The following is a 25620-nucleotide window of genomic DNA, read 5'->3' as shown; positions in this document are numbered from 1 at the left end:
CTGGAACACCTCCATTATACAACACATAAAAAAACCCAAGGAGTCAAAAGTTTTCATTCCTACAGCCTTATATTTTAATGATGCTGACTGGCCTTATCACATGCAGATATTTTACTTGCCAAGTCGGTTCACCAGACAACAGACATCACCCTTTGTAGGCGGGAGAACAATTTGGGTGCCTTTCAACTGCTTATGAAACAATTTTTATGTAAGAGGTGACTATGAAACGCTATTGCTGTACCAACACAGTATGGTATTCTGTTTCTGTTTTGTCTGTCTTTAAAGATGTAAGAAAAAACAATCCAGCAAACAATGTGCAGAATTGCAGAACACAGACACAAAGCTGCTGATGCAGCACAGCGCCAGCAAGGCAGGCACACGGCGCCTGGCATTCCCCCGCAGCACAAAAGGAAACAGTTCTTCCACTGCTGCTTTTAGGAAAAATTCACATTCTTGGATAGAAATTCAGCTTCTGGATTTTTATTTTTTAATTTTTTTTTAATTTTTAAACCTAACTTCTCTTGTTTTGCTTTCAAAGAAATTTTATCACCTAGTTCGTGTAGGTACAAGACATATAATTTAGGGAATATACCTTACAAGTGCCTATAAACAGGAAAATTAGCTTAACTTTGATCTAATACTAACCAATAAATACCACAGAATAAGAAGAAAGTACAACTACATCTCAGAACAGAAGAAGAATCAACATTTTGATTACCAAGATTGAAAATGTGCACTCAATACAGTGGGCAAATTTGCACAGTGAGAAAGCCAAACCCTCATTATGCTGAACAGAGATGTGTTTAGAGTAACAAATATAACACTCAATGACTTTTTAAGCTTCTTCACCCTTCAGGTAAAAACTAATTTAAAAACACTACAGTCAAAACAGAAAAAGATGGACTTGCTCAAAAAAAATCTGTCTTTAATGTTTGGTTATTAGATCAGATACAGGTTGCATAGGTGGCTTTTTGCAATGAAACAAAACTATTTTGATTTCTCAGAGCAGCACAAAGTGATGTGTTTCTCTCAGCACTGCTACAGCCCCGATTCTGCTGCCTGATGCTCTCAGCATTGCCAGCATCCTGAAGTGAATATGGAATTTTCTCCCCGAGGTGCTCAGAGAGGCCTTGCACACTTCTGTTCTCAGAACCCAGCTGAAGCCACAGCTTTGAATTGATGTGCCCGGGGAGGAAAGAGAATCTGCTTCTCACTCTCATGACCAACTCAGGTCACTGTTTCAGCCTGTTCGCTGCGAGGTTTTGGCCAGCAGCCATAACAGAGTAACATTTCTTTCCCAGATGAACACTGCTGGAAAGATCCTAACCGTTTTCTTATCTTATTTCTAGATTCATAAAAAGTAAAGGTTGTCTTACAGACTACTTTGATATGTATTTTACTTAATAACATCACTGACAAAGATAAGAAGGTCCAGTTCAACTCTGCTTTTGAAATAATTTCACAGTATTGTAAAGATTTCAATACTGCGCAGCTCTTTAAAAGTCCACACACAATTCAGTGAGATACAGAACCTTCTTTCATTTCATCCCTTGAGCTACTGTGCAATTTGTCAGGAGCCTGATCACTAAAAATATGATCACAAAAGTACCTGCACTGTACAGTATGGAAGGTAAAACATCCCCTATATATAAACCTGTAGCATGGTTAGGGCAATTCTGGATAACAAGTGATACACAAACCAAACATTAAATAATGCATGTAAGTTTTAGATTAGCGCTGATGGCAACCCTTAACTTCAGCACTGTTGCAAGACTTTGATCTAACATCAATATAACGGACTGCAAGCCTTTTGCTTAATTGCCATCTCCAGAAGAATCTAATTAGAGAGAGAAATATTAAAATAGCTTTAATGGTTAACATAAAGCTTCATAAAAACAATCACCGCTGGTTCAAGGACACAATCAATAGCCTTAAGATTGAAAAATGTTGTGGTTACAATTATCACTAAACTGGTTTTCACTCTGTCCTTTCCCCTTTTTCACAAAATCAGTATCTTGAAGGATGTTCCTATGGCACTACATACACTGTAATTTTTCACTCTTTCTCTAAATCTCAGAAAATGTGCTGTAGATGGCCCCAGGAGCAAACACAGCAAAGATGAAGTAAAACTCGAAAAGGAGCTGTCTAGTTTAATCTATGAATGTTCACAGCAAGGGCTTCGTGTAGAAATTTGTAATCAGGATTTCCACAAACGATGGTGGCGAGGTTTCATTGGAGCTGGTGTTGTCATCTGCACAGCCTGGCACAGCAACCTGCAAGCATTTGCTGCTCCGCTGATTGGAGAATCCCCAAGCATTATGTTTCTCCCCAGCACCCAAACGCATACACTATATCTTTCTGTTTAGAAACCACCTTGGCTTAATAACCATGTATTTGTTCTGTTCTGGAGCTCACGTGAGCTACTGGAGTTTCCAAATGCTAACCAAAAATCCCCCAAATTAAATCTGTACGGGATAAAGGCTAGGATGTCAATTAGGAGCACTCTGTGGCAGTGATGGGTAGGGGAGGGACCAGGGGACCTGCCAGCAAGGAGCAGCAGTTTTCAGGGATGTTAACAAGGATGACTTCACCCCAGGCAAACAAATAGCAGGGTGAAGGTGAGTCTTGTTTCTTAAGAACATTTGCTGAACAAAAGCACCTCAGCAGCATGAAAACAAAAGCCATCCTCCAGCCACCCCTGCTTTCCGATCTTCTATTTCACTGCGGTAAGTTTACTTCAACAGTCAGGTTTACAAGGAATGGGGCAGAATCCCCATAGAAATTTTGGTTCGTTCTGTATTCCTTAGGGTATCAACTGAATGGCAGTGACTTGTATTCAAAAATTTAAAAAAATATGACCTAGTCTTATACAGGGTCACATAGCAGAATCACATCCCAGATTCTCACCCTGTAGACAAAATGTATGCACACTGCTCAAGATCTACCTGTCCTTGGAACTGCCGGACCTCAAACCACAGCTAGTACAAAAACATTCTTCATCAAACATCAAATTAACAGGAATAATCAAGCTAAGCTGGTGCAAGAGAACCAGCCTTGCTGTCCTCCTTACATCAGCCAAACCCTTCAGGCAGTTTTCAGCCTACTTTTCAGTGATGTTTTCTCACCTCTTATTCTTTCCATTCTCATATTTGCCTGCTGTACAACCTACATAGAGACATCACATCCAGAATCATCATGCCTTGAAGAACCTCTTATATACACATGAAAAAGGCACGCTCACTGCAGGAGCTATTTGCACAGTTTTATCCAGAGCATCACCTCACTCAGTTATCTGAGGTAACTTCTTTGTTATCTTTACAAAAGGCTTGAATATTTGTACTAAAGATGGGTAGTGCCATGAAATCAACATCTTCCTGAATGTGAGTCATACTAACACCACCAAGGAGCCAACAGGATGGCTGCACTAGGTCCTAGCATAGAGATACTGCAGAAAAAATCACCTCTGTGTGTGGATCCTAGCAGATGGCCAGGGGAGAAGAATTATGGTGGAAGATGAGATTGGGGCTGAAACCTCCTTGCTGTTATCTGAGTTTCTACTGTCAGATCCAACCAGCCTGGGGTCAATAGAGAACGGGCGCAGACTGCAGCCCCCTGAATGGAGAGACCTCTTGCCCAAAAGGTTTAACATTAATATTTTCATATTGCTGCCCCCTGATACATTGCGCCTTCATCATCATGACGCATTAAAATGGGACCTTTATCTGAAAAATTTGCAGCTGGAGTGGTAATTATTTCCTTATTTGTATTGATTAAAAAGAATAAATAAATTGCTTGTAAATCTTCACAAAAATGCGAACACTTCAAGAGCACAGGAGATCTTCCCCAATAATTTATTCACTTTTTGCAATTTCAACCTAAGGTGATGTGTATAGTGAATGGGAAGGCAGAGGATAGAAATGAGTTTAATATCAACAATTCTCATTAACACTGATGGGAATTACACCCATAAAAATTCTCGTCACTGATGCCTTTCTTTAGGCATTAGGTAATTTCTTGCTTTTTATTCTTCTGTTTTATGTCCTCTGCCCTGTAATTTCCAATGTAGTGCTTAGATTCTGCCAAAAAGCTTCACTATGTGCTAGCTGTCTCTTGCAAGTAAATAGCACTGTGATGAACTTGGAAATATCTTTTTCTCCTATAATTGGTTGGTACCAATCAATGCAGTCCAGCAACACAAAAAATGAGGGAAAGGAAATGCATTACAAAAAAAATTAGCTGACTCAAATAATTTCTGAAAATACAGATATTCTATTACACATTCATATTAGCAAACTACCAAGGAAAGAGCGTAATTCTATGTCACCAAAAATAGCTATCCCCAGCTTGAAAACTCAAGGAATACTATCTGCATGTAGACTACTGCTTTCTGCTGAGAGAAAATAAAGCAAGATCTGTCTTTTCTCCCTAGGATCAAGATACACTGTGCAATGCTCTGTGGACATTGCACCAGCTGTGGTATCCACAATTCATTTGATGGTCTATCACAAAGTATTTTCTTTACATTGAAATTCGTCTTCAACACTCACTCTTGTCTTTAAGCATGTATGTATATATTTAAGTTGAGGCTGTGATTAACCACTTCCATAGTAAGGTCTAAGTGCTAGGCGTTACTGGATCAGAAAGAAAGGTCAAGGAGGAAACGAATGCTCTCTCTGAAATGTTGCAGTGGTCTCAAGGTAACGCATTCTAACAAATCACGTGCTCAGATTTCACTGATCATCCAGGATGAAGTTTATTACCCAGATCAGGTCACAGGCACTGTGGATAATCATCTTTCAGCAAACAGATCAGAATTGATCCTCACTGGTTAAGTGCTTTTGCTTTAATTTATTTCACCACTGTCTCCTAACGATGACAGATACCGAGGTATTTTTAACAGAAATTATTTGACACAGTTCTCAAAAATTCTATAAAATAATTATCCTTGTGTTGTATAGAAGTCAATTTTGCTAAGTGAGAAGAGCACGGGACTGGGAATTACAAAATGCAATTTCTAACCTTGTTTCTGCCACTGATTCTAACTAAGTGATCTTAGGCTAATCACTTTTATCTTTCCGTGCATCAATTTCCTCATTTTGATATTGGAATTAATGACATGCACCTTGGTAAAGACTTTTGAGGAATACTGATGAAAAGCATTAGATATGAATCAGGCCTTATTATTAATAACAGTAAATTGCTTTGGGGATCCTTGGATGATGAGTGCTATTTAAATTCAAAGAAAATATTAGTACTTTAATTGCTTCAGCTTTCAGATCTACCCCAGTTTTACTTACTCAAACACTGACAGGTAAATTGAACTCAGATCACTTTATACCAGATACATAAAGTTTTAAGTGTATAAAAGTATACATTCCTTGCTCTATTATTGGCCCAACTTCACAGGCTTTATATGTCTATTCCGTTGTATTGACGATCTCACACAGCAAACTGATCTAAACGTTACGCTGCTTTTGGGATACTCAGCATTAATGGAACCATCTTCACAGATACCAAAATCCCCAAATTCCATCAGCAGTCAGACTTCAAGCCTTCCATTCCTACGATGTTTCATCAAAGTCATTATAACTGTGATGAAACCTCTATTGTTTTGAAATGATATACTGAACAAAATGGCATTATCAAATAGTTTCCCTGAGTAAATGGAGAACAGAGACATAGTCTATTAATGCATTGCCATTGATTTATTCACTAATGTGCCCTATATTTTCATCTGCAAAAGCCTTTGTGAAATCCACAGTGTCTATTAGTGCAATTATCCAACATAACTACTCTGCAGGCCACAGCTCATTATGTTTCTTTTTTGGATTTAATGCTGAATGCTGCCAATAACATCCAGGCTATGGAGGAGCTGACTTTGGCACGTGATGGCAATATGAAAACAAGCACAGTGTTGGCTTCAGGCTGCTCTGAATGGGAGCTTCATCCACTGCCTTCAAAACAAATTGCAGAGAAAACGACTGTAAACTGATATTATCTTCTCATTGATAATCCAGTGAGAAAAAATAGGCAAGGGGCAAGAAAAACAAGAAACTCTGTTAAAGCATGAGGGGCCAAGCACTTGGAAAGGTTGTCCAGGAAGGCTGTGAAGTCTCCATTGCTGGCAAAGCCCCAAAGCCAGCTAGACATGGAGCTGAGCACCTTGTTCCTGGGGGTTGGGCCACATGGGCTCCAGAGCTGCCCTCAGCCTCACCCACCCCGTGTCTCCATGACTTTTAATTCCCCTCTGATCACCAGGGTGCTGATGTGTGACCTTTATTCACTTCTGGAAAGTAAAAACAAGCTGCAAACCTGTTAGAAACTTGACTGCTTGTAAAAATGCATTCCCTTATAAAAGCAGAGAAAACGTGATTTTTATTTTATATTTGCCCATCCTCCTCTTGAATGCAGCATAATCGTGGCTCCTTTTAGCCCTCCTAATTCAGGCAAGACAGTAATGACAGACTTAATTACTAATCAGTTTGCATCAGGAGTTATCAGACAAAATGAGGAGTGCTGTATCGCTCGCTCAGTTTCATACTGCCAGAATCAACATTTTTTGCCTTATTTCAGAAATATCCTTTCACCTCAACATTATCTAGCCAGAGAACATGACCTTACAGCAACATTCTCTTCCAGTAACATTCTTTCTTCATTATAACCCACATTCCAGGTTGAAAGTGAGACAAGAAAAGCTCACTGGTTGCCTGACTGTCTATTAATTATTGAAGAATCCCTGCCTGTCCTGTGCCATGTTCAGACAGCTCGTCTTCGCAGTTCTCACAAGCAATGAGAACTCCATGGGAAAACAGTAACATGTTTTTGTTTTGTTATTAAAACAAAACAAATCAATTAGATTAGCAACGATAGTCTTGGCCTCTGGCACTTCGCAGGAACTTCTAGGGAATTAACAAGCGACTGGCACTTCTGGCCTTAAGTAAAACTCCTCCTGGAGCTGGGTATGTAAACCAGCAGCCTGGTTTTCAGTAGTATTTGTTTCTCAGCGGGGAAGAAAGTGAGAATAGCATAGCTAAGGAGAGAAATTTCAATGAATGAAGCAGTAATAATTAAGTTCCTTTCTGTCATTCACCAGAATTGCGATACCCAGACTGAGCTGCTACCATTTCTGCTCGGTGCAGTTCTGCACTGCACTGGAAATGAGTTTGGACTTCAGGACGCATACATTTTTTATAGCTTAAGGTGCTGCAACACCAAACCCAGCAAATCAAACCAAGATGGCATGCTGTTTGGGGCTTGAACTGCATGCACTGTGTGATCCTAACTATTGCAAACATTCATTTCATTTTCCAGAACAAATGCATAAAAGATACACGTACAGGGGAAAAAAATATTTCCAGTACCTAGTTTCTTATATAAGAGCATATGGACAATAAGAGGTGCATCATTTAAAAAATAAAAGGGCTATGGTCTAGCTATAATCAGACACAATAAATATTTCAGCTACTCCTACAGTTTGGTTCATTTAAAATACAAGCGACTCACAAAACATTGCATTCAAAACGTGTTATGCAGAATAACTACCTGGTTTTTTTTGTTACATCTGAATATTACTGTATCACTCCAAAACCTTTCTTTTTTCTAAACTCCAATGGCTTGGAGCATATAACTGTCTCTGCATGAACTGACAGCTTTCCTCATCCTCTTCAGAAAGAATCAAATTATGCAAGGCCGATATTATAAATGTAAGATTCCCAGGAAGAAAAGGTTTGTCACCTAAACCTTGAGAGCTTATACTTAGCGACTTGATTGAGCACCTCAGCCTTGCTAAGCCAACTGCTTTGCTCACAAACAGCAAGGGGCAGAACAGTGCCTCATGGATGCAGCTCTCATGCCGTAGCGTCAGGAAGAAAAGAGCTGGGAAGAAAAAGCCACTTCCTTTGAATTCTTGGCATTCCATGGATTAAGCAAAAGTCATAACATGGAATTTTATGCTGTTCTACTTCTATGTTTGCTTGTTTGCTTGCTTTTGTGTTGCATTTAATATTTTTTTTCTGTGTAAATTTAGCACTGAGGGAAACTGGCATGCTGTATTAAATGAGCCTCCTTTTATTTTTGATTTACATAGACACACACAAGGGCTGCTCCAAAAGTAATGCCTCCTATTTTACTATTTTGGCCCACAGTGTCAGAGGTGTATTGGTGATATGGCAGCAACAGTGGTACACCTCTGCTGGTGCAGATTTTTATGAGCTCAGCACGCTGCCTCTTGTTCATTGCTGGCAAAAATGCAGAGCTAATGGTGGTGACCACGTAGAAAAATAGAGTTTTGTAGCTTAGAATTTTGCTCTATAAAATAGTGTTATTGTGCTCTCTTGTAGTTTCCATGGAAATAAATTAGAGGCATTATTTTTGGAGAGACCTACGTAAGGTGAAAAGGTTTTTTAGGTGCTTTCTGAAAGCTGACATAGTGAACGTTTCAAAAGCCAATGCTCTGAGTAATGCTCCTTAGCACCACATTTAACTTAATTCTGCAGTGCTTTCAAGATTAGAAATGGTGAAAGATAAGTCTGTCACTGAGACTGAAGTCTAGAAGTGCTAAAAAGGCAGAGCTGACACTTGTACAAAAGTTAACGTTAACAGTGGGCTGCTCTCATGAGAAAACATATCAGCTATATTAGGAAAAAAGTGTTAGGGGGTTTTCAATTTTGTCCCTGTAGCCAACGTTTCAGTTAATCCTATGAGATTATTCTGTTTTCTTGCTTCTCACATTCATGGTTGATAACATCTTGAAGTTAAGAAATGTGCAGAGGATATTGACACTTTTGCTCACTACAGAGCAAACCCTTTCTTCTAGGAGCATCAGTTAGGAACTGTTAACTTGTGACTTTCTTTTTTGGGTTGCATTGCAATCCATAGCATCTGAACCATGAAGCCTTCCATTTAAAGCCAATGGGAATGTATAAATGTTCAGAAACAGCAAGAAAGAACCCAATTTCTGAAGTGTATTTTGAGAATCAGAGCTGTGACAAAATACACCAGAATACACACTGTAGGGTCCCTGAGCATCTCTACAACTTGGGTGTCTGCCCAGCACATCATGGCCATGGCGGCACCCAACAGATTGCTGCACGGTCTTGGAGGGAAAACATGGATCTGAAGCAACACTGCACGGTCATGTTTGATAGGACCCCAGGACGGCTTATGGTAACAGACATGTTTTCAAACCATTACTTGTCACAGTCCTTCTGTCCTCCTGTCCACCTGCTAATCCCAAAGGAGCCTTTGTGGTGGCACTTCTCCCATAGCAGATCCCAGGAGCAGCCTTGGTCTGCTCTGGTCATCCTGCTGCCCTAACTGGCTACTAGCAAATGATCAAAATAGGTCAATTATGACTCCAGTCATGAAATATTCTTCCACCGTCAACAAGAAATCACACGCGTAACCTCGGCCCCAAAGAATTCCAGGAAAATTACTTTCATTAAGAATCTTTTCATAATGACATCCTACCTATCAAAAGGCTCAGGGATGATTGACCTTGGCATCCAGGATTAAACCAGCATTATTTTTCTTGATTACCAGCAGCAGAATAGTGGGGAAATTATAAAGCCATTGAGAGGATTAATACAGCCCTGATCTCTCTCTCCTGGCTCTTTATCTCTAGCGATTAAAGTTGTCCAGAAAAAAAAAAGTCCCATAACATACGCCTGCTGCCACGGATGGATCCGCTATCAGCTGCATGCATCAGCTCCCCCGACAGCCCGGCCAAAGGTTAATTATGCATTCTGTGTACAGCTTTAATCACTTCAATCAAATTGGCACTCTGCTCCATCTCAGGCATCAACTTTGTAAAAGCAAGAGAAGCACTTCAGACATGGCCTGAAGGGAGGGGGAGGAAGAGGAGGCAATAGGCTACATTAACCACAAAGGACATTGCAGAGACCTAAGCCCGACCGTGTCTGTGACGATGGCACACAGCAGGCTTATGGAGGATACCAGGTCCTCTTCCAGTTCAGAGTGATCCCCAGAGAGCTTTCTGAGCCCCTGTGACAAGGCGTGTTCTCCACAGTCTTCCTTCCTCCCTTATCTCCACTCACAGAGCTTTACTCCAGCCATGCCAAAAAAGAGAAGTCAAATAATTGCACAGGGGCAGGAAAAGCCAAATATAAAAGCATGGTTGGATACAACAGATGCCAAAGTTTTCCACGCTGACCTCAGAAGAACAAACCACTCCCTTTAAAACTTGTGTTCTGAGTATCATGAGCTCTATTGAGTGTTTTGAGGACAAATCTCCCATTTATGGGTGCTTATTTGGAGAAGAAAGAGTTGAACAGGGCTCTATTATACTTATTAAGGAACACTGGCCCTGGGGAGGAAGGTCAGAAGCACCATGCTTGGAATGACGTGGGAGGGCAAGTCCGTCTCTGTTGTCCCCACAGCACACAGAGAAATTGTTATGCTCTATTTAAATATTTTCTACATGGCTTCAGTGAGGGCAGCACTCAGGCTGCTCACCAGCAGCCAACATTTACTGCAGCATAAAAAGTGACAAACACAAACGGGTTCTCACTTTTAACAACGTGATCTCCAAGCCAGACTCACCCTGCTCACAAGGCTCTTACACATCACCAGGCACTGCAGTAACACAAGGCTACATTGTGTGTGCCAGATGCATTTTTTAGGGTACTTCACTCTTATATCAGAAAGCAGAACACAAAGATTATCATCCGGCCTCCAAACAAGCTCTGTTTGAGAAGACTTTGCACAAAAGTGTCCCAATTCCTGCAATCTCAATGCTTCTCCACTGTTTTATTACACAAGCAGAGCCCTTAAAATTAATTTCCCTTTAGTCTACAGCAGTACATCAATTCTTCCCTATATAATATTTGGATATACCTGGCTATTAACAGGGGACTTTAAATGTGTGTAAAGATAATTTAGTCATTTTATTTTTAAATCCAGCCATCTGGACCTATGAACGTATTTAGAGAATTACATAATAAGACCAATATCTCACAAAATCCTCCTACATCTGCCCAGAAAAGGAATCCCTCATCCAATAAAACCAACCCACCCTTAATCCTGAAGCAGTCATATTCTTAGTCCCAGCCTTTTCCCAGGTGATTTTCCTATACACATGCACAAAAAACCCAACATCCAGATACCTTTAACTTCTGCTTTCTCTTCATAATCAAAGGCCTATGCATTTTACCTTGAAAAATGCCTTTTATGATCTAGAACAAATAAAAACAACAGTCACATGTTTGGGTGTCAGGGAACGGGAAGGAGAAATTAGATTATTTTTTAAAATTAGGTTGGGTACTCAAATATGTACTTTTTGTACAAATACCACTGAAAACTCACTACAAGAAAGCCCATTCTCCTAAATTTCTGTATCTCGAGATGACAAGAATTCATCTTTATTTCATAAATTCTTGAAATCAGAAGCCTTTGTAAAATCTCACTAACATCAGATACCAGTCATCAATTCTGAATTGAAGCAGCTCATGGCTCTGACAATGTGATGCCATAGACTCCATATTTTGAATACCATAAAAGCAAGTATAAGAAAAGAAATTAGAAATTGTGGTATATCCAAAGGAAGGAAAGCACAAAAGCCCTGGAGAAAAAGGTCACTTATTTTAGCATAGATTTTTATGGCATTTATTCAATCCACTGCTTGCTCTGATGGAAGGTTCCACCAATTCAGCTGAAACAAACACTTCAGATAAGTCACCAACTTTCCCGCATATATTCTGTCTCAAACTGGTGAAAGAATCACAGCCCTTTTTTCTTTGCATTTCTTTTGTTTTCCAGTTTGTCATACAGTCCCACAGCTGAACGTACGTGGATACACACTCAGAGATGATTCTTATTGGAATAAGCTGTTCATATCTTGAGAAAATAGGGTTAAATTATCCAATGACCGCTTCTAACAACATTTATGGTTCTCTCCTATCAAAACTTCATAGAAATACCTGATTCTAGTTGTGGTCTCTGTGGAATAACATCCTCTTGTGCACCAATTGTGAGGGTTATTTTAACAATTTCACTTTTCAGGTACTTTCAGGTGCACCCATTTTCCAATGTACGATGAAGTCACAGTCACAAAACAGCCAGCTCAGGCCTACTTTAGAACACAGTTCTCCTTTCCTGTATATTTCTAAAGCCAACAAACTTCAAGCAACTGGAAATGGAAGATTCTGAAACTGTTTTTCTAACAACAGTTGATAAAAGAAAACATTTGACTTCCCAAAGAATAGCATGTGATGACAGCATTGGTCATATCCAATGTATGGTGGAGTTTATTTCCAGAATATGTCAGAGATGGCAAAGATAATAGAATAATTTCAGAGTTCTGTCAAGACTGGAGTTAATAAGGGCAGGGTCAGTTCCAAATGTCACAGTATTTTTACGTAACATGCAGCAGGATGAAACAATCCCAGCTCAAAGATTTTGCAAGTTGATATTCTCACTATCAGAAAAAGCACTTCAGAGCTTAGCAAGTAAAGAAACACCTTTCAAAAGCATCTTAAGAAGGGAGGTAAAAGCAGGGGAAACAACTTCACTTCCTAGGAAAAATGCTGTTTTCAATAAATAAAGCAAATGGCAAAACAAAACAAACCTATTGCACAGAATGACCTTTAAGCAAGCCTAACCTTAGTTCAGTGTAAAGGAAATTAAAGTCTATTGTACCGATGCAGGCACAGTCAAGTGCCTTGTGCTGGCAGCAAGAATTCCCACTGCTGCTTTTCTTCTGACCTTTTGCATCAAGTAGGAGAGGAAAGAAAGGGAGACCATCTGGATTTCCTGTAGACAAGATGTCTATTAGCATACATCATGACCCATCTAGTACATGAAGGAACCTTGTGATATTTGTGGTAAGCAAAACCCATACTGCTAATACTATTTCACCAGGTGAGGTAATAACTCTGCATGTACTCCCCACTCTGAATAATCTGCTCTTTGTCTCCCAGGAAAACAGATCTAACATTTATGTGCTCTTTGGTTACTAGAGGAGCAGACTGACTGCGGTCTGCCCTTTTCCCCAAGTCATTAGAGAAGCCTTTCCAAGCTGGTTTTCTAAGCAGCTTGGGCCTTCATCTCTCAATATGACATTTGTCTAAAATGTTTGTCCATCAGTACAGGAGAGAAAGCTAGCTCTGGCAGAAGAGAAGACCCCTACACTCCCCACCAGTCCAACACCTACTGCAATTTACTCTCTTAATTGAAATACATGTGTTTTAGACTTCTGTTCTCATGCAAGTATCTTCTCCCTCTGTACTCAAGACTGGGTGAAACCATAGCCAACCTTTTTCAACATATCCTTTCCGTGGTTAACATCAGAATCTTATTAGAAGTGATAGCCATGAGAAAGAAGAGGTAATTTTGGAATGTTTTAAAGATTTTGATTAATAAGAGTTCCAGGTTAACAACCCAATGATTCCTCAGCCACTGTATTTCATACAGAAAGAAGCCACACAGAAGATGGCTAACCAGTCTTAGCTACCTTCTTCTGCTGAATATCTATCTAATCACGGCAACACCGCACAGGGCTTCTTGTGAGACATGACAACAATGTCACTACAGACACAATTGCAGACTACCTTCTCCCAGCAAGCCCACAATACTTTCTGAAATGTCTGATGCGGCCGACAAAGCAATGGCACAGTAAGGGGAAGGTTACACAGCTTGCCCACGGCACTTAGAGCCTCAAATGAGTTTAAAATAAATTACTTTGAATTATCTTTTGCTTTCTTGCTGATAAGAGCATACCTTTGTCTTAGAACACACATTTTTCCGTCTGGTCTCTCCTATATCCTAATCCCAAAAGTCATCTTTGTGGGATGTGTTTAAGTAAGACCAGATATATATCCACGGCCTAATCTTTGCATTTGCAGTTCTCTGTATGGCATTCCAAGAATGCAACCAGTTCTCTATTTAAATAAGTGTTCTTTTGCTTTTTGTAAAGCTATGCAGGGAAATTAAACACTGATGATGACCAGTCCTACTTGCACTTAGGCTTGTAAAGATTGAATAAAGATGCATTTATGTTCATAATGCTAAAATAAGCAAAAGAAGTCCAAGGACTTTTCTTTGTAAAAGTTTACTTCTTCACCTATCCAGCCTAAGAAACAAAGGCAAATAGTTGAAGTACAGTTATTTCTTGCCTCTAAAGTAGAAGGTGATGTTCATGGAGAATTCTACCAGAAGCACCATAATCCAGCAACTGTAGATTGCATCCAGTATTGAATTAAGAGAGTATTACCACTAAGGGTCCTTAGGGAACATCATATACTTCCACTCAAACATACCTATCATTATGGATTTTCTTAATTTAAAAATGAAATGCGGCAGACAACACCAGCAATAATTACCTTTATGATAATGCCACAACCCATTTTATTGCTCTGAAAGTCAAATATATTTATTAAATCTGCATAAATTACAATATTATTAAACTGTAATTTATGTGATACTGTGTAAACGAGAGACCGGTTGGGCCTTTTTACAAGTGTGTTCAAGCAGATAGGATGTAATTTATATTTGTATGGTGATTGTACTTTTAGTTTATTTAATAATAATAAAAATATTCTAAAAATATAGTAAGCCATTAATTGAGTATCACCAGCACTATAAAATCAACCTTCTATAAAGGAAATGTGGATGAGGCAGCCTTATCTCTTGCTGCTTAAATAAGGTTCAGTTCTCTTGTGGAGACAGTTTTAATCTCATTCAACTGAAAATTTTGTTCAACAGTATTTAATAAACCCAATACTACCAAGAGACACATATGCCATGTAGAAATACCATTTACTGGAATAAGTTATATGGCACATTTTTCAGAATCAGTGACTGGTGACAGGCTTGTTTACAGCTTGTTAATAAAAAATAGAGGTATCACTCCTGCTGGATAACAGTAAGGTTTCTTGTTTACATTTCCTTCCAATTACTGTAATTGACCCATAACTCACCACAGTTCTGGGCATTTATTCTGAACTTTGCACAGAATGCAGTAACAATCCTTCAGAGTGGCAGCTAAATACGTCGGGATTAACATCGAGCTAAATATTCAAACAGAAATTACACCAGCATTGTAAGCCAGGGGTTTACCAGAGGTTTTATGCAGTTTATGGATTCTTATCAGATCTGGGAAGATAGAAAGGGTAAACAAAGCTCAGTCACAGATCTGTGTTCATCTCTCTGCTAAGCTGGAAATGTAAATCCTACCAAACCTAAAAATCTGGTGTGAGAAAGAATTACATAATAAGTTTGGTCTATCTATCTCTGTAAGCTTCTTCTCAAATTAAGCCAAATAAAATACCGATAATTTAAAGTAACACCACTTGGCAGCAGGAAAACACTGCCCCAGGAAAATGAGACCGCATGGTTGGTTGTGCAGAGATGCTTTTCCCACCCTGCTTTCTAGTAAGGTTGCCATCACATGGGAACTTCAGTAAGGACATTAATTCCTGGCCTCCAAAAATTGCAAGATTTCTGCAATCATCAGATATGAATCAAACTAATGCTTGGACAAATAATTGTAAATGAGACTCTGCCCTGGAAATCCAGCCTTGTTTTAAGCAAAGGCAGAAAAATGCTTTCTGTGCCAGAGTTTGTGCAATACACCACAGCTGTTGAGCAGTCTCCAGGATTTGTATGACAGTCATTGACTACAAAAACTCTTCCAAAACTGTCCTAACAAATCCTTACATTGCACCATGCAAACCTTAGCCATCTTGCAGCTGCTTTAAATTGTTTTTCAAAGTAGATTTCTCTTTTTACATAGCAATGGAATAAACACAGACTCTTCTAATTCAGTAATCAGGACAGATAATTATACCTCCTTAATTGTTTTCTTTTTCCAGCTTAGGTTCGTGTTGATAGGAGATGGTAAAATTAGTCCACGAGCCATCTGAAATTTGCTGCTTGCTGATTAAAGCCTTAATTGATTCAGAATGTTTTACAAATGAATCTCTGAGTTACTTTAGCATCCTGGTGGCATATTGTAAAAAAGAAGGCTCTCTCTCACGCGCAAACTCCCCTTGTGAATGAGAATCACATTCCCTTAAATCCATAACTGCATGAACAACTTGGTTGTGTTGCTTTCAGAATTCATGGTTTGGTAGAAGCAGAGCGAAGCAACAAAACGAGAATCACTGACAGCAGAAATCCACTGTCACTGGCAAAGGACTCTTGTTCCCTCCTACGTTTGTGTTATAATTTCTGAATGGACAGCATGGAACACATTGCTGCAGGAAAGAAAGAACTGCTGTCCTCATTTTCTGCAGAGCTCATCAAACTGAGTTCTACAAGCTGATGAAGCAATGCATTCGCAGCCATTTGTGCTTCCACACCTGTCCCAAGACCTGCACTCCTCATTCATTTCTGCTCACCGTCAGACAGTTTGGGTGAGCTTTGCACCATGTTTCCAGGCACTGCTACCTGCGTTTTTCTTTCTGAAACACAGATTCTAAAGTTCCTGTGGTGATCAAAGACAAAAAGAAATGACATCTTGCACTGTGTTTAGGGGCTCATTGGAAGGAACAGCCCTGGCACTAAAGGCAAACCTCGTCCCTTCATATTGCTCAATTAGCAGAAGGCAAAGTATAAGATGATGCAAGCCTCTCTTCTTCCTGCATTAATTGCTCAGCACAGCTCACTTTTACCTCATTTGAAACACAAGCCTGCTGCAGTAAAGAATGAGGTGACAAAACACTGCTGCACACTTTAAGAAAGAAAAAAAAGAATTAAAAAAAAAAAATAGAAGAAAAGCCCAAACCACTCAATCTCTCTGTGATGTATTTCAAAAGCTGTACAATTTCACATTCATTCTATTCTTGCAGCATACGCTGTCTACAATAACTCCAGTTGTCACTGTCTCTCCTCTTTTTTTTTTTGTTTGTTTTAATAGATATGTCTGAAAAACATAATTGGATGCTGAAATGACCTAAATTGCAGAACCATTTGATTATAGGCCAGTGTTCTTCCAGAGATCATTTCTCCTGGAGTCAGAAGGGCCATCAGTGCAGACAGGTTTGCTAGTTTGCTGTTTATGCTCACTGGCAAAGCTTTCTGTAAATCACAGAGCTTATGCTGCACCAAGGAAGTTAAATTTACTATAGAAATTTCTGGTTAAAAGTTGTGACTGTTGGACTTTTGCATCACAAATATTATGTAAATTGTATTCATTTCTACTGAATATTTTTTAAAAAATCCACTGATTTAAGAATATTTATGGTAATATGTAACTTCTTCAAATTCAATGCACAGATGACTTCTGTACTTCCTGTTCCTCCGGTCAATATCTCATGCAGCACATGTAAAAACTCTGAAGACAGTCAGATGTCAGCCAAGTAAAACTGAGAGGAGGTATGAGATCCACACCAAACTTAAATAAGATAATTAGTCATTAATGTTCAGGCTTTAAAGTTTGCAAAGAGGATTGTCTGCTGACTTCATAAATCTCTGATTTAAACCCATAGTCTCCTTCTCCTGACAAAAACAAAAACAAAAACAAACAAACAAACAAACAACAACAAAAAAAAGCTTTATATATTGCTTTAAAAGCAGTGACATAAACCAAGCTTGCAAAGCCTTGGTCCCATTATTCATGGGAAATTCATAACTTGGATGTTTTAAGTTTTACAACTTGGAAATATTTTGACAAAATTAAAAACACCTCAACACCTCTCTGGTATAAGCAATGAAAGAATGAAAAGAGAGTAACCAAGAATGAAGCTACCTACCTGCATCTGCTAGCCAGACTCCAGGTAACTGTTATTTCATCCTTCCCCTTCATGAAAAGATATGTGAGCAGATGCACTAATTAGAGGTCCGGCTCTTTTTTCTTTACAAACACCTTCTGAAAGCCATTGCTACAATCTTGTGGGAAAAAAACCCACAAAGGTTATTTTGACAATTACACTGCCTTCCCATCTTTTAACCCCACAGGAGGCCCTGTTCAGCTGCCCAGCTGCCTGCCCCCGTGGCACTGTGGCAGTGCTGTCAGTGCCATCACAAGCTACAGCAAAACACCATTCCTCTGCTCCAGACTGGGTTTTGAAAATCAATGCTGCATTATTCTCAGGATGGGAGTTCAGCACTTAACTCTCAGAACCAAGAAGGTCTGCCAGATCCCATAATATTTCTCCCCAGCAGCCTGTGAAGTGCAGATTGCCCTCTTCATCACTGAGCATATCTGATCTGTCAGGTACAGTTTAATCAAAGGCTATTCCTCTGCTCATCACATCTAATGCATGTTGTTGTGTTTGTTAGCAGCACGGCCAATAATACTCGTTTGCAAAGGAACGCAGACTCTCATCTGTTACAACATGATGTATCAATCATGTACCAAAGTAATCAATACCCTTCCACAAAGCCAAAGGGCAGCTGATAATCTGAATTCTATCAAGATACCTTCAATGCTAAACAGTCTGCCGCATCTACTGGGCTTATATTTCACACAGGGCACTTTGTGAGGAGCTGCAGTTTTAAAGAGTTGAAATTTACATGTCCTGAGATTGCATGAACATAATATTGTCCTATTTCAACCAACTGCTTCTTTCTTTGAAAAAAGTTTCTTTTCCCCCACTTTTTAATTCCTCATAACTTTTTGGGCACCATCTATTCAAATGAAAAGGTGAAATTTGTCTTTCTGTGGTAAAAGAGAAGTATGATGTATGTGGTTAGACAATCTGCTCCTTAAAACACACACTTTCTGCACTAAGAAAGAACCAATGAGAGATATTTCAGGTATTTTTTAAATAGCTTTTTACAATGCTCTCATAATGCAAAACTTTTTGTCAAAGAGCCCAAAGACCAATTCCTATGCCAATATGGCTAGAAATAAGCATTATTGCAGTGGAATAAGCAGAATTCACTATTAAATTTACCAAGGGAATATCCATAAATAAAATAATATTAATTTAGATGAGGAATCAATAGACAGCAAAACCACTAACATCGCAACGGCCACACAATTCAGGTGAACCAAAGAATTGTCTGAAGGGAAAATGATTAAACAAATGACTCCTGTCACACCAAAGGTAATAAGCAGTAATTGCACAGCAGATTTTATATAAATCTTTGCAATAAATCCCGTGGCGTTTTGCAGTTCAAGAGCAGCCCGGATAGTCCAGCATGAAGTTTGAGAATCAATACAATAATAATACACTGAAGTATAAGCAACCATAGAAAATTGTTTTATTTGAAAGCATGAAATTGGTCGGAAAGTGATGAGTCTATAATCACAATATGCACAAGAAAGCACTCCCCCTGGGGCTGTAAGTTCACAGCCATTTGGTATGTGCAAACTTTCTGTACATTTATTTAAAATATATATACAAATATATACAGAATAAATACTGCTCAAAACAAAGACATTTATCTGCCTTCTCTTTGTTTCTTTTTGCCTGCACCTCAAATTTCCATTTTAAACTATGGAACAAAGCGAAGCTTAGATTAAGGTTCCCAGCTAACCTTTGCTTTGTGAGATAAAGTTCCCTGAATGAAATTAAGCCACTGCACGGTAATTCTTGGCCTTGTTCCATGGCGATGTGGAAAAGAACATTTGTCATAATTACTTATAATTGGAAAAGAACAGGAAGAGATCACTGTTAATTGCACAGCACGGCACATGTATGTTGGACACTGCTCAGTGATCACTGCTCAGCGGTGACAGTGATGGACCCAAAAGTGCTCCATCCAGCAGGGTGAGACCCGTGAGGGGCTTACAGAATGGAACAGTTCTACCTGCTGACACAGCAGGTCCATTTGAATTACCTTGTGGTTGGGTGGGTGGGTTTGGATGAGCACGGCACGTATGCTAACATGAGAATGCAAAACACCCTCTGCTGCAATTACCCTCAGCATATTCTCTTTTCGCTTTCGCGGGCCTTTTTAGCTTGCTTTTACAGGCTTGATTTAATATTCATAATCACCTTGAAAAGGCCATCTGCAATTTTAATCACTCACTGCCAATTACTTTCAGTAATAGCTGTGCCAGCCTTGCTGTCAGCGATCTGACGCCCAGGAGGACAGGGACGTTCCCTAGCAGCGACAGCGCACAGCACTGCAGCCTTTCTGGGCCTTCCCTGCCCTGACCAAACTGGGCTGTGAGCACGTGGCTTTGCAGAGTGCATCCAAATACATCCAACATGAAGGAAATAAGCAAGCTTGTATTGATATTCCTCCTTAGTGGATTAGGAACAAATGAAAATAAAAATCACTACTGCACAGAACTGCTTTTCCTTCTTCAGGCCGCAGAACTGTCCGATCCCTGCAATATATCCCCTATCCACGACAGCCGTCAGCTGCTTGTTCTTCAGCACATGAACAGCAAACACAGTTGGACAAATCTGATATCATTTCTGCACGAGCTCAGCCTAAGGGACCAGGACACTATGCACCTTCCTGGCTGCCACATCCCTTCTGTTCTAGCACAGAAAACTCAGTTTGTAACAGATACACTATTTAGCTATGATCTTCTCTCAGATTACAGGTGTAATTTTGTTCCCATGTGATATAACTGACATGATTTATCTACCATAAAAATACACAGTTTATGACTGAGGATTGTTTTTGAGGTACAGATAAAGACTGTGTGTACAAATAGTTCAGTGGCTTTATTACCTTACCATGCAATTTGTAAGAATCAGAACTTGGATTGCTTTGATGTGTAACCACTCCAAACTGAGAAGAACAAGAAGGACGAGCCATGCACACCCTGTGCTGGCACCTTACTGCTCTCACAGTACAACCAAGAGGGCAAGAAGTCAATGAGGATTTTGGGTATAGCAGGTGAGGCAACCAAGGTCAAAGTCAAATTTGAGTTTCTCTTCCTATCATAAATGAGAGATGAAAGTTCAATTATTCTGAATTACTTGAAAATTGATAGCAAGTTCTTGCAAGATCTAAATGAATTTCCAGTATTAAACATTTTTGTTAAGAATTGGAGCAAAAATTGGTTAGCCAATTTCAAAGGAACGCAACAACGATAAGTTCTGATTTACACACTGACCCTCTCCTCTGCTGAACTGTACAGCAGCAGCAATCAAATATAATGCCTTACCATAACGTGCCTACACAAAGGAGATGATTTAAAGCTGTATAGGTGCCATGCAACTGTGCATGTCTTGAGTCTGAAATGCTTATTTTGAAGTTGTTTCTTTTTTTTCCTCCACTAAGACATAGATAGGAAGTCCTATCCTTGTTTAATTTTCCTGTTCTCTGATATATGAGGAGAAGAGATTAAAACTATCTTTAATATAAAAAGTTTTGAAAATGATAACCCTCGAGCTACCATATGTTTATGAAAGAATGCGATGAAAATCAGTTCCTGTAAAGATGCTGGGGGGTTCTGCCATGCAGGCCCTCAGCATGTGAATTACAATAGTTAGGATACATTGAGGCTTTTGCAGTAAGTAAGTGCAGAAGTCATTCTATTAAACATCTGTTTGGAACATATTTATCATTCCTAATCTATACTGTATATGAGACATTTCAAACTTGCCTAACACAACGGCACTTTAAAGAACACTCAGATAGATTCTAATTACTTTTTTTTTTCATTGCAGAGAAGTTCTACTCCTATGAATAAAAAGTGACATCATGCTAATTTATCCACTTAGAAGTAAAGATGCTTCTCACTTTTTTTTTATTAACGGTAATATCTTTATATCTTTTTAGCCTCTCCTTCACAGAACAACCAGGACAACTCCTGTCATTGCAGAACAGCACAGAGCTGTCATAGCACTTATTACACAGGTATTTTTTTCCTCAGAATGTGCTTTCCATCCGAATAGCATGTTTAGGCTAAGGTTCCCTACACCCTCTCAGTAAGGTTTATCAACTCTTAACAATAATTTAAACACCCAACAAGGTGTTTAAAACAAGAGAAAGATTTCAAGTCAGATACTTGAAACACTTCCGGAATGTAGCACAACTGAACGGGATTCATAGGAGATCAAAAGGTAATGCTCAGAAAGGATAAATTGACTCTGAGAGTCTCAGAGTCTCAGCTATTCCTTTTAAAGCTTCAGAGTAATTATATGCACTGAAACTCAAAGCCCTCTACAAATGCCTACAAATAGCTGTATTTCTTTCTCCTCTAAGTTTTTTACAAAGTGCATTTATCTTGTCCATACCTGATAGCGAAGAAATGAAGAGACCTAGGGAAAGGATATTCTGCCAGCCCCACCATCCCACAAAGGGAACCAGCATTGGATGCTGCTTTACTTTCAGCTGTTTAATGATTTCTACTACTGTTATTTATGACATCTACTTATGTTTATTTATCGTGCCCATTTCCTAGTAGGTAATTTTAGTAGCACTGTCAGTATACACTGAACAGATTTCCAAAGATCCAAAAGCATTACTTAAGCTCACAGGTATGGACAGGAACTAATTAGTATTTGAACAAGAGACAGCAGCAAATTAGTTCCCTTCCTGACTGCACTGAAATAGAACAAAGAAACCAGACAGAATTAGTCTTGTGGCAGAAGGCAGTTAAGTAGCAATTGGGCTATGCTATCACTTTTACCATTTTCACCCCAGAAAGATGACTCACTCGAGTGCCCAACACCACCTTTTTCTGCCAGATGAAACTAACATTGATTTCAACAGCTTCTTTTCCATCTTATCCCATGCTGGACCACCAGGACAAGCTTGACTATGACAAAAAGCTCTGAAGAAAAATATTTTCTTTGTAAATTCTGAATTATTTTAAAGAATTGTAGGTCAATCAGTGACATTAAGGAGCACACAACTGAACTAGCAATACCTTTCTGCCCAGAAAAGTTTTCTGACATTTCTCTTATGTTGGTCTTCTAACAAATCATCACAGTTTGTTCAGGATGGCATTTTCCTGGATAGCATGTATAATTGATGTATGTCACTTTTTATAAAATGATTGCAAGGTGGATTCAATTTTCTTTTTTCCTTGTTTGTGTCCTCTAAGAATCTCTTATCTCCACATATCAATTACAGAGCAGCGACAGAGATAGGATACAAATCACTGCAATGAATGTAATAGCAAAAGTGATTAGAGATAGGGAGAGATTAATTGCATGTGTCAGATATAAATAAAGGGTTTTGAAGACAACCCAGGATTTTGAGAGAGTGTGTGTATTCCCAATCTCTTACAAAAAGAATAACCAGCCTTGCAAACAGACAAGTGTAACTGGAAGTTTGGTTAAAATAATGAGATAGATTTCAGAAACTCTATCATGTGACATTTTCTCAGGATGCCTAATGTCTGTGCATATGCCAAAGGAACATGCACTCACTGGTGTGCATTTTCCCAGCTCCACAGGCAAGGGACAATTCCCTGTAATAACAAATGTTGTGTAAGTGGCATTAGCTAGAAAAGGAAGGAACTCTTTCCATAAAGAGTGCATTTAAAGCTTTCTACAGTTGTTGAGCTACATGATGAAAAGCAAGTATCAGACACGTCAGTATATTATATGTTGATTTTGGCTGTTCACATTCTCTTCAATAGTAAGACTGAAAAAAAAAACCCTAAAAAAAAAAACCAACAAACAACCATACAGGAAATTTATTCTATTGCCTTTCCATTCCAAAAAGACATCATCAGTTGATTGATATATTTAAAATATTGTAAGGACTCTGAGGAAAATCAACTAGAATCCAAGTTCTACTAGCAGAGCAGAAACAAGTTTCTTGGAAGGGGAGTTGTAGCAGATAAAAACATGCATCATGTGTGCCAATAATGTCATCAAAAATAGTCCAAAGAAAGAGGAAGAAACTGGAGACAGATCAGCCTTTATGCTATTTATCAGAAAGAGCACTGATAGAACGTTTGAGCAAAGCCAAAGCAAAGTTCAAGCTGCCACAGATGTTCCTCATCTGATCTTTATTATTCCTGCAGGTTAGCAATGTAGGATTTTAACCACAGGTTTCCCTTTATACCACTACCATTAGAAGTGTGAAGTTTTCCTGCGAGGAGAGAAAGGGCAAAGAACTATGGAAAAGATCTGGCAGTGAAATTTGGAGTCCTAGAATGTTGTTAAAATACGATAAGCTTCTATTTCTTCCTAATGCATGCAATGTGATTCTACACTGCAATACAGTGTCCTTCTCTCAGTAGATAAATAGGGCAAACCGTTGGGAACATCAGCCTTGAACACACCTCCTAGTCCTGAACAAAGCTTAACTTAAAATTTGTTCCAATGTTATAAAAAACAACAATAAACTTTTAACATTAACTCAATGTACTCCTTTTTGTTACAGATATAATACTTCAGTGTATTTGATTTAAATATATGCATCCCAAAAGCACAGCTGAATTGTATTCCATTTTCAAAATAATGAGAAACAAAAATCTCTGCTTAAAAAAAAAAATAGATGTGTGTCCCTTAGTATGAGAGCAGATCGGAGGTACTGAAGAAAAAGCATCAAGAACCATAGCATTTTTCCAGGGTATTAATGATGGCATTTGCACAGATTTTATCCTTAACATTCAATTTCAAACCCCAAACACTTCAACAGCCTCATTTAAATTAGCTTTCTGGGTAACAAAGCGAGGGCACACATTTACTCATGAAATTACATGTGACAATTGCTGGGATATCTTTCCTGGAAACTCTGCCCACAGAGAGCAAAGCCTGTGCAGAAAACAGAAGAGGAAAAAAGCGTCATTCTTACAAAGAACCCATTCAAACCAGCGGCTGGGGAGCTGATGCATGTTCTGTTAGACTTCTCCTGTATCTGATCAGAACCTCAGGCATGTGCAGTACAATTACAGCACAGAAACACAATTTCGTTTCATCTCTTGTTCCTTTCCCACCCATCATCAAATTCCCCTCCCCCCACCCCCAAAAAAAAACACAAAACCAACCAACAACAAAACCCACAGAAAGCAACGCTACATCGAGGCATCCGTTCCACCTCAACGGTACTGACCACAGAGCCTAAGTGAAATAAATCCCCTCAGCATGAACTAAAAAGAGCTTGACAAGTTTATAGAACTTTGCCTGAATTTGACCTCAGAACAGAAATCTCTGCTCTCTGGGGGTTCCTGCCCACTCCTTTAATTCTTCCGACACCTGAAAGCTGGAACCAGCCATGAAAAATTCACACAGCAGTGTGTTTCAAACATAGCCATGAAGGATCCTCAACATCTGCTGACTTGAGCAAACCTTGATGGTTAATATGAAAAATTATGTTTGCGAAATGCTTTCTTCCGGAGAGGAAAATGTCTGCTCAGACGCTTCTGAGAACTAATCTTAACAAACCTGACAGAAGGATGTCAAAAGTGGTATTGCATCAACTGCATCGACAGGTGAAGCAGCACTATTTTCTCTACTTCTTCTCCAACAATGTAAGGAGTATTTCACTTTTAGTGCCACTGGAAGTGACCCAAACATCTTGAGCAATCATGGGAACTTTTCTTTATAACAGTCTGAAATTGAATTCTTTCCTTCTGTAAAATTTTGTTTTGAGACATGAAATTGAAAAACAAAATAGGCCTCAACCAGAGACAAACACATTCTGTTTAGCCTCGTGTCAGCGCCTACCATTGCAGAATGAAGTGTCTTTTCATAGCAACAGGGGGAGCTGGGTGGAATATGGCACCCTACTATTTCAAATTAATTGCAACGCAACCAAGCCAGAAAATTAATGTTTAGTCCCCAACTCCCT

At 39.1% G+C, this 25620-nt stretch overlaps 1 protein-coding gene across 4 annotated transcripts in view; it reads right to left on the bottom strand.

Moving 5' to 3' along the window:
* Positions 1 to 25620, bottom strand: part of SDK1 (sidekick cell adhesion molecule 1) — a 363622-nt gene that overhangs the window by 171356 nt on the left and 166646 nt on the right. The window contains exon 1 of one of the 4 annotated variants that reach the window (XM_042863997.1): positions 22107 to 22190. The exons of the other annotated variants lie outside the window; for them this stretch is intronic. Within the exon in view, the coding sequence (XP_042719931.1) occupies positions 22107 to 22182 (76 nt within the window). The 5' untranslated portion in view covers positions 22183 to 22190. Of the gene's footprint in view, positions 1 to 22106; positions 22191 to 25620 lie in introns of those variants that run through there. 4 annotated transcript variants of the gene reach the window in all.

Source organism: Lagopus leucura, unplaced genomic scaffold, assembly GCF_019238085.1.
Source record: "Lagopus leucura isolate 7727_CA_CO unplaced genomic scaffold, USGS_WTPT01 Super-Scaffold_760, whole genome shotgun sequence".
Classification (NCBI taxonomy): domain Eukaryota; kingdom Metazoa; phylum Chordata; class Aves; order Galliformes; family Phasianidae; genus Lagopus; species Lagopus leucura.
The sequence above is the reverse complement of the archived record's forward strand: the minus strand, read 5'-3'. Positions and strand labels throughout refer to the sequence as shown.